Source organism: Lactuca sativa, chromosome 1 (genome assembly GCF_002870075.4).
Source record: "Lactuca sativa cultivar Salinas chromosome 1, Lsat_Salinas_v11, whole genome shotgun sequence".
NCBI lineage: Eukaryota > Viridiplantae > Streptophyta > Magnoliopsida > Asterales > Asteraceae > Lactuca > Lactuca sativa.
In genome coordinates, this window is record NC_056623.2 from 103,498,813 (window position 1) to 103,508,461 (window position 9,649).

Consider the following 9,649-nt stretch of genomic DNA (forward strand, 5'->3'; position numbering starts at 1 on the left):
GGTTTAATTATTGAAGTTTAAGCTTTTTTGTAAGACCTATGTTGCATATTGTAAATATTAATAATTTGGATTTTATGTAGACACATTATGCATTGAAGCTTAAGATTACGGTGCACAAGTGAGGAAAACATGGGATGCAAAGCTTGATAGAGAGAAGAGGTAGAGCGGAGAAACAAACTTTCATAAATGATGATGTGTGGAGGAGGCTCAAAGTATACATACGGAAGAACAAGAAATAATTACACAAAATCGTGAGAAGGGTGAAGGGTCATCAACCCATAACTCATAATGGTTGTTCTCTCTGAACATTCAGAAGGATCTTCACCTTCTTCATCAACTCATGGTCATACATATGACGTGTTTTTAAGTTTTAGAGGCATCGACACTCGTCATAGTTTCACAGATCACCTTAACAAGGCTCTCATGGGTGCCAATATCACCACCTTCTTGGATGATGAAGAGATTGAAAGTGGGGAAGAACTGAAACGAGAATTGGAGAGTGCGATCAAAGCATCTAGGGCTTCTGTTATCGTGTTGTCCAAGAATTATGCTTCTTCGACATGGTGCCTTGACGAATTGGTGCTAATCCTTGAGCAACGTATGACATCCAACCATATTGTTATCCCCATATTTTATCATGTTGAGCCCACCCATATCAGGAAGCAACAAAGTAGTTTCGGAGATGCAATGGCTAAGCATAAGCAGATGATGGAGGAGGAAACTAATGCAAACAAAAGAAGTCAATGGACTGAAAAGATGGAAAGATGGAACGAAGCACTTTTAGAAATTTCAAATCTAAAAGGGAAGGATGTAAAAGACAGGTAACCACCTTTGCACCCAGATTTTCATACTACAATTTTCTTTGATTAACGTATGAAATGTCAATATCAACTTCTCCCTGCATTTCAAGAAGTTTTCTTAATATCATCTTGGCATATTTTTAAGTATTTAAATTTGATATTCAGATGCATGAAACTGAATCTAAGTCTTCAATAATGTGATCACTCCTGGGACACTCTAAAACATATTTTAGGCTAAGGGGAAAAAAAAACTCCTCTAACTGACCAAAGTGTGTAGTCAAAATCATGCGATATTGGTTCAGAATCTCAAACAAATTAATGTTAAAAATACAATTTCAAGATCCCACCAACACATACATTATTACAAATCATTTCACCCAAATTCTGTGTGATAAAGTAAGTTATTTGCACACCGACATTCATAGTCATTTATTAGAACAAACACATAAATATAGCCATGAAAATGAATAAATGAGTTGGACCCAACTTCGTTCGATTATAACCCTACAAAACCTATACCAGAAAGTCACAAACAAGGATAACCAAAAAGACAATTTAGAAGTCCATAAAGCCCACATTCATTAAGGAAAAATCAGGAAAGGATGATCATATTTTTTGGGTAGATTCCATTATTCCAATAAGTGAGCATTAGTGCACAGCTTACATTGTTAGATATCTCAAAAGGCACTGACTAACAGTGATTGCCAAAAACCCCTGATAAAACACACCTCAAAACAAAAGTTCTGAACCAATTTTAACAGATAAAATTAGAAACAAAAATCCTTTACAAACAACTACAAGATAACAAAAGAAAATAATAATAAATAAAATAAAATAAAGAAATCAAACAACCCATCAAATTTTATGAGATTCAACTATCAGTCAATAAACAACGGATCGGATTTCCCTATTATCAACTTCTTACATCCGGTCTTAAAGTCAATCTAACAAAAAGCTAAGTGATGGGTGTTGGTGTTAGCAATCTTGAAATTGCTAACATGGATACATGGCTAAGTTGCGGTGAAGGATCCATTCCCTTCGACTACCTTGGCATCTTGGTGAGAGTGTATGTCTAAATATATTAATTGGATGCCCTAGATCGAAAAGTTTCAAAATAAGATATCTAAATAGAAGGCGAAAAATCTTCCATTCAGTGGTAGATTGACCTTTCGCAAGGAAGTGCGTGGAAACCTTGGCACTTACTTATTTTCCCATCATAAAGCACTGACCATCGTGGTTAAATGCCTTGAAAGTATACGCAATAATTTCTTTTCAGGTGGGTGCAATGACAGCAAGAAGGTGACCTGGATAACCTGGAAAAAGGTGTAGAATTGCAAGGAAAAGGGAGGCCTTCATATCGGAAGTCTTCTGGAGTTTAAATTAGGGATCCTTGGGAAATGGTGGCGGAGTTTTAGATGCGATCAAGGATCTATTTGGAAGGAAGAAATTTAATCTATCCATGGTTCCGATGGAGGCATTGGTAGAGACATATATGTTGCTGATAGAGGAGGGATGTGGGGAACCATTAGTCATCTTCATTCGATATATCAACTGTTTGAAGCTGATGCTGGCATGCAAATTGCTCGGAAAGTTCAATCGGGTATAATGGTTGTTCTTCTTGCCCTTCTTTGGGTTATTTGGCGTTGCAGAAATGACTATATATTCAACAACAAGACGAGGAACAGTAAAGATCTAGCTAGTGAGCTTAAACTTCTTGCTTACAATTGGATGAAGATTAGAGCTAGGAAAGATTTCATTAACCGGTTGAATTAGTGTTACACCCCTAAAACTGAATGTTCAAATGGTTTGTAACTCAAGCTCCTCGCTAACTCCTTTATAATAAAAGTTTCTTGTTGTTATAAAACAAACGAAAGGGTTTCGTGTTTTATTAAATACAATAAGTTTATCCACATATACAAAATATATCAATAATAAAGTTCAGTGATATGAAGAATATGCAGCTTCTGCCTTTAAGTCTTTGCTTGAATTTGGTTGAGGGATGAGTGAGGTGATGACCAAGAAAGAGAGAGAGAATGTGAGTGTGAGACTGTGAGAGTTCAAAAAAAGAATCTGAAATTAAGTCCAACGCTGAATCGACGATACATGACTCATGAGGACTCATAACTCATATCGATACATTAACCATGTCAAATAAAGTTTGTTATACCTTTTTTTTTTTATCATTAATCATTTCATCTAAAAAACTCAGTTTTAGTAATATTATCATTTCAGTTATAAACCAAATAGGGAACAATTAGTTATGTGTCTACTTTTTATTATATCATACTACCTTCAAATCATTAGTGAAGGATAACCTATAACTACTCGGCAAATTTATGTACATATTCATGCATAACCACATTGAGATTTAGGTTTGATGGTCTTGTACAAACTATAAACATATGACGTTTTGTGGCCCATTAGTGGGAAATTTTGTATTACTTTGGTGGTCGTGGTCTTATTACACATAAAAATTAGGACCTTACACTTTAGATACTTATATGGTTATAAGTGTAACTATGACATAGTTTTGATGTGAATAAAAAAGAAAAAAAAAAACCCTAAAAGTAATAGATTAATATTATTTAATGTTGATTTCTATCTTTGGATAAATTAAATGTTTATATTTACTTTATTAGTTTCTTGGATCGTGTTTTATACTTCTAATAAAACCAAGTTTCAGGCTAGAGACAGAATTTATTGAGGAAATTGTTAACGACATCTACGGTAGATTACGAGTACATTTAAGGAGTGATCTACCACTACTTATTGGGATGGACTATTCTATAAAATTTGTCACTTCATGGTTAAAAGATGCATCCACACATATGACAGACATACTAACCGTTTGTGGTATGAGTGGGATCGGAAAGACATCTTTAGCAAAATATGTCTATATGTTGCATTGTCATGAATTCCAAACAAGCAGCTATATTGAAGATATCAGTAGGAGATGTGATGAAAAGTTCAGGCTGCCTGATTTACAAAAACAACTCTATGATGACATTTCAAAAACAAGTTCCATTAAAGTACATGATATTTCTATATACACCTCCAAGATAGAGAATGTGGTATCCCGTAAAAAGGTGTTTCTAGTTCTTGATGATATTAATAATCTCGACCAGTTGGATGCATTACTTGGACGCAAAGGTTTTCATCCGGGAAGCAAAATAATAATAACAACAAAGGATTCATGGTTGACAGAGAGTTGTGCACTATTCAAAACAAATGTTAAACCCAAGCATGTCAAGCATATGCTTCAAGGATTATATGAGACTGCGTCGCAAAACCTTTTGTGTTTTCATGCATTCATATGTCAAGATCCCAAGACAGGTTATGAAAAGGTAGTAGAAGATCTTGTGAAATATTGTGAAGGACATCCGTTGGCTCTTGAAGTTTTGGGCAAGTCTCTATATGATCGAGACGTGGGTTATTGGGAAGAGTGTATGAAAGGGCTAAGGAAAGAATCCGGTTCACACATTAATAATGTCTTGAGAGTGAGCTTTGACTCGTTACCATCAAAAAATGATAAGGAATTGTTTAAGCATATTGCTTGCTTTTTTGTTGGAATGGATAGAGATGTTAGCGAAACAATTTTAAAGGCATGTGATATAAACACACGACTTGGGATCACAAATCTTATCGACAAATGCCTTCTTCATATAGGAAGGAAGAACAAACTGATGATGCATCGGTTGCTTCAAGAGATGGGAAGATTCATAGTTTGTCAGGAATCACCCAACAAGCCTTGGAAGCGAAGTCGTCTATGGTGTCATGAGGATTCATTCAAAGTATTGAAACAAAAAAAGGTATAGGCCATGAACACTTATAGTATCCTCCACTTTTAAAGTATTTTGATTTCTCTGTCTCTGTCTCTCTCTCTCTCTCTCTCTCTCTCTCTCTCTCTCTATATATATATATATATATATATATATATATATATATATATATTGATTCTTGTGGCAATCCTTTTCTTATTAGGGTAAGGGAAATCTTCTAGGCCTTGCCCTCGATCTTAGAATGCTTGAGAAAGAGAAGATGTGTGTGCCATTTGAACTGAAAACAGATGCATTGAGTAAAATGGATAATTTGATGCTACTACAACTAAATTATGTTCAAATGAATGGGTCCTATGAGAATTTTCCAGAAGAGTTAAGATGGTTGTGTATGCATGGGTTTCTTTTGAAGTCTATACCTTTAGACTTACCAATGGATAATCTAGTTGCTCTCGACATGTCATATAGCAATATTGAATCATTTGGAATTTGTTATAGCAATTCACAAAGACTAGAGAGCAGGCAAAAGGTAACTTATCTTCTGTTATTATTCTTCGATGTTGATCAGTTGCTGAATTTTTACTACTATTCTAACTTATCACAATATCAACAGTTATTTGGGTCAGGCTTGAAAGTCAAAAGAAGTTTGCTTGGATCAATGAAGATTCTAAACTTTAGTTTTTGTGATCAACTTCACACTCTCAGTGGGTTTGATGAGCTCCCTGTACTTGAAAGGTTAATAGTTACAAATTGCATTGGTTTGGTTGAGGTTTGTGAATCAATTGAGGCATGTGTTGAACTTGTCCTCATTGATCTGAGCTACTGCAGCAAGCTTGAAAAACTTCCAAAAGCCAATGGCATGTTAAAGAAGGTTAAAACACTATTACTAGATGGTTGTAATCTTGGGGAATCTAAAATCGAGATTCTAGATGTGGATTCACCGGAAATGCTCAAGGCCAACACCATCCACATAAACATGAAAACCATGTCCTCTGACATTTTGGAGGCAATACCAAGTAATTTGAAGTGCATTGTGATTTCTTTTCCGAGCTCTTTAGTAAAGCTGTCGCTTGCAAATAACAACTTGTCCACTGAATCCTTTCCCATGGACTTTAATTCACTATCCATGTTAAGGGAATTATATATAGATGGCAATCCTATTGTTTCCCTGCCTAGTTGTGTGAAAAGACTTCCTAGACTTGAGATACTTAGTATAAAAGACTGTCCAATGCTGAATTCAGTCGAGCATCCTCCTCACACACTAAGAGAGTTGATCCTGCATTATGATGATAAGTATTATAGTGAGCAATTGCTTGGAAAAGTTGTATTCGATCCACAAATGTCCCCACTCCTGTTAAGATTAGGTTGGGATACGTTAGCACCCTCGTCATTTGAATTTGAAGGAATGGTCAAAATCCACCCATTGGCAGGTGTTGATGTAAACATATTACATAGTTTGGGCTGGACTGATTTAGAATGCGTTTACTATAGGTGGATGGGAACGAACTTTTGGTTAAGAGGATTAGAGGAGTATCAAATTCAGGTTTCCTCTACATAACTATTTGTCTTTGTGTGAATATGTATGTGTATATATACTGTATGGTGATTAATTAAGGTGGCTTGTATTTGGCAGATGTATTATGAATTTGGAATTTTCAGCACAATTTATGGAGGCAAAGATATGCCGAATTGGATTAGGTGTAGAGGCAAGGGATCGTCAGTATCATTTACCATCCCATCATCTCTTAACAAGTTCAAAGGATTAAATTTCTGTTATTTGCAGACAATATATTTTCTTCTAGATTATGAGTCATCTGATATGCCAATGATCCTAATTAGTAATGTTACAAAGAACCAGACTTGGATGTACCAACATTACATTGACAATGTCAGTGTATACGAAGAGTGTCTAATATTTTTAAGCCATTGGATGTTTGGGTTGAATGAGATGGAAGCTGGTGACCATGTTACTATTACAATTAGTGTAACAAGTCAACAACATCAACTTACAGAGGAGTGTGGGGTGAGTCTTGTGTATGATGATAAAAAAACCGATGAAGAAGAAAAAGAAGAAGAAGAAGATTTGTTGGGCTATTACAAGTCATGGAATCACATCATTGGTGGAGATCTAACCGGATTTCAATTAACAACAGGAGAATACGTCCTAGACAATAGGCGATTTTTGCTGCATGACAATGAACTCTATCCATATCATCAATTTGTTGGAGACTACGCAAGCCTTCGAGGTAAGTGTCATTCTTATAAGATATAACTTTGCCGTAACTTTTGTATTACTTTTTAGGGATACTGATGTGAATGGGTAACCAACCTTCTATAATGCTTACGTCACTAAAGGTTTTATCGCCATCCTAAATCCTTAAAGTCACTATTTTTGTTTAAAAACACTATGAGCAGCTATAGCCTTGCAATATTGGTGTTTTTTTAAACAAAAGGTAGTAGGGACTTTAGCGATCTAGTCCTATATATAGCCTTTGTTGACCTAGGCTTGACAAATGTACTTGGTTACCTATTCATACCATTAATCCTACTTTATCTAGCATTTGCGTGCCAATACTAAACACTCTTTACTATTTTTTTGGTCATTTTTAATAAAATTTTGCTTTTCTGTCTTTTCATCATCTGCAATGAAGATGGCAACTTCAAAGGTAAATATCATTCTTACGCATTTTTTTTTATCTTGTATTTGTGTGCCAAGAAAATTACAGTCATACAACCAGCACATTGTTTAATAATCTCTTCGATTTCTAAATGCGAAATACTTGTTACAAAGTAATCCATGAGTGGTTAAAATCACAATTTATTCACATTTGTGGTAGGATTCTTCCATGGGCGCTCGCATAACGGGGATGCTTGTGCACCCTGCTACCCATTTATGAATTATGATGCATCTAGGCGTATAATGATTCCATTAAGTAATGGATAATATTTCTAAGAAATGCATGATGATCAATATTTTAATTTAAATAGATAGATCAAAAACTAATTATTTAGAAAAGATGGATCATGACCCAAAATTAACCATTATGAGATATAGAAAGTTATACTTCTATTTTTATTTTTTCTAATGGATTAGCCCAAGTATTGAAACCCAAATGGGTTGATTTGTTGGGTCAGTTGATCATTTTATTTTTTTGAGATGTTAGATTGCGTAATTATATTTGGATCGGACATAAAGCAACATCCAACTCAATTAGAACCATAGCTAGAACTTTGTCCAAGTGGATGTATGTGAATGATAAAATTTAATAATTTTTCTTTTCTTTCTGTTTTCATAATGCAGAGAAAGTATGCTTTAAAGCTTTATCCCCAAGGAATTCTGTCCGACATCTACTTGGTCGCGCACATGAGGTATATTTTTGACACCTGAACCTCTCTCTCATGACATTAATAGATGTCGCACACATCCAGTTTTGTTGACATGTAAGGTTATTAATTGGTTCAGGATGTAACAGAATAAAGAGACTGATAACCTTGCAATGATATTTGCAATGCTCTCTTCATAACTTATAAGGAGTAAGTTGAGCAACTAGCCCAAAATTTATGGAAAACATGGTGGGAAGAAGTACATAGTAATGAGTATTTCGCACAAAGGTGTCATAAGGTTGGACCTTCTGCCTATCCGTAAAGCTCACATATCTTCATTTTGGGCTCCAAATTCAATTTGTCATATTTTTTGGCTTTTATTTATTTAAATTATTAGGCAATTTGTGTGATTTCTATCAGTCACGTGATATTATAGGAAATGATGATTAGTTACTTTTATTGTTTCTCAAATTTCAATTCGAAAATTCTTGGTATACCTGCCAAAATTAAAACGACAATTTGTAAAGGAATCCACAATATATTCAAACTCTAAAAGATCAATGAATTTCCACTACCACATTTTACTTTTCATACAATATTGTCAATTACTTAATACAATCCATTCAACTCTGGAAAGTTCAATAGCCATATTTTCATGGCATTTATACATATTAAAACAAAAATTGTTTCTTCACATTATACTGTTCTATGGGCATTGAATATTAAATCCATTGTATGTGAAAAATAGACCTACTATTTTTAAGGTTAATCTTTTGAATGTCAATTAAGCATTCTATGTCATTCAACCATTCATTATGGATGTTATAGCCTTGAAATATTTGAATACTATCACAATTTACATGTCATAATGTGTAAACATTGTGTAAATACTAAGGTCGACGGTTAGGACCCGTTTGATAGTTGTTGTCTGAGAAAGTTTACTGATTAGGAAAAAAACCATGATGTTTGATTGTATATTTGAGTGACTGTGCTGAATGATAAAAAATAACCATATTATCTTGTTGTTCTATATTGTGTGGATGAAATTGTTGAATAATTATAAAAACACACAAAGTGTCATTCAAAATCAAAATTACACAAAATGTATGTTAAAATGAAAATTTGTGATTGAAACTTTATATATGAAATGGCCCTCCTAAATCATATGCTCGAAAATCAAAAGAAAGAAAATAAGATTAAACACAACTAGGTTCACGTCTAATACCCCCCAAACCTGAACGACGGAAACGTTCGGGGGCAGAGGACGTCATATCCGATATCACAACGATTGTATAGTAAAAAAAGTACACACCACCATATTACATAAATTGAAAATTTTACATGATTGTATTGAATACAAGTTCAAAAGTTGTTTACACAAATCATGTTTCAAAAATATGCAAGTAACGTCATTGCGTTAATCTTCAAAAGATTGCAGACAATTTGCCTTAGTGATTCCCTGAGAACACAAGTTATTTCAAAGAAAAAGAGTCAACAATTAAATTGGTGAGTTCATATGTAGTAGTAAATGCATGCCATTCGAAAGTTCGTGTATGTATTTCCAGAAAATCCCATATTTTCTTACAAGTCGTGTAGTAAATCGTTTTATGCATGTAATGTATGTATTGAAACAGGAAAATCCCTTATTTTCCTAAACCGTAAATGCAGTCTTTATATGTTCAAGACCGTAACTGTAAGCATTATACCATGCTAAAAATGTTGTTGCGTAGTCTTATTATAACAACAAAG

The 9,649-nt window shown here is 34.3% G+C and overlaps 2 protein-coding genes across 2 annotated transcripts; both read left to right on the plus strand.

The window, feature by feature from the left end:
• The first annotated feature begins 288 nt into the window (after positions 1 to 288).
• Positions 289 to 996, plus strand: LOC122195294 (disease resistance protein RPV1-like). The gene is made up of 2 exons (XM_042896986.1): positions 289 to 821; positions 966 to 996. Exons 1-2 carry the CDS (start codon positions 289 to 291, stop codon positions 994 to 996), a joined length of 564 nt encoding a protein of 187 aa, XP_042752920.1.
• Positions 997 to 3,490: 2,494 nt separating this feature from the next.
• On the plus strand, positions 3,491 to 8,479 carry LOC111909785 (disease resistance protein RUN1). Its single transcript, XM_042902084.2, has 7 exons — positions 3,491 to 4,609; positions 4,782 to 5,105; positions 5,190 to 6,119; positions 6,210 to 6,822; positions 7,228 to 7,242; positions 7,878 to 7,945; positions 8,040 to 8,479. The coding sequence occupies exons 1-7, from the start codon at positions 3,575 to 3,577 to the stop codon at positions 8,052 to 8,054; spliced, it is 3,000 nt and encodes a 999-aa protein (XP_042758018.1). The 5' UTR covers positions 3,491 to 3,574; the 3' UTR covers positions 8,055 to 8,479.
• Positions 8,480 to 9,649: the final 1,170 nt, after the last annotated feature.

What these genes read in the sequence shown, in the direction of transcription:
- LOC111909785 (XM_042902084.2), top strand. Translation starts at nt 3,575, where the DNA reads ATGGACTATTCTATAAAATTTGTCACTTCATGGTTAAAAGATGCATCC. An exon ending in AAGTATTGAAACAAAAAAAG is followed by an intron (nt 4,610 to 4,781) that starts GTATAGGCCATG and finishes TTTTCTTATTAG; the next exon opens with GGTAAGGGAAATCTTCTAGG. An exon ending in TAGAGGAGTATCAAATTCAG is followed by an intron (nt 6,120 to 6,209) that starts GTTTCCTCTACA and finishes TGTATTTGGCAG; the next exon opens with ATGTATTATGAATTTGGAAT.
- LOC122195294 (XM_042896986.1), top strand. Translation starts at nt 289, where the DNA reads ATGGTTGTTCTCTCTGAACATTCAGAAGGATCTTCACCTTCTTCATCA. An exon ending in GGGAAGGATGTAAAAGACAG is followed by an intron (nt 822 to 965) that starts GTAACCACCTTT and finishes TTTGATATTCAG; the next exon opens with ATGCATGAAACTGAATCTAA.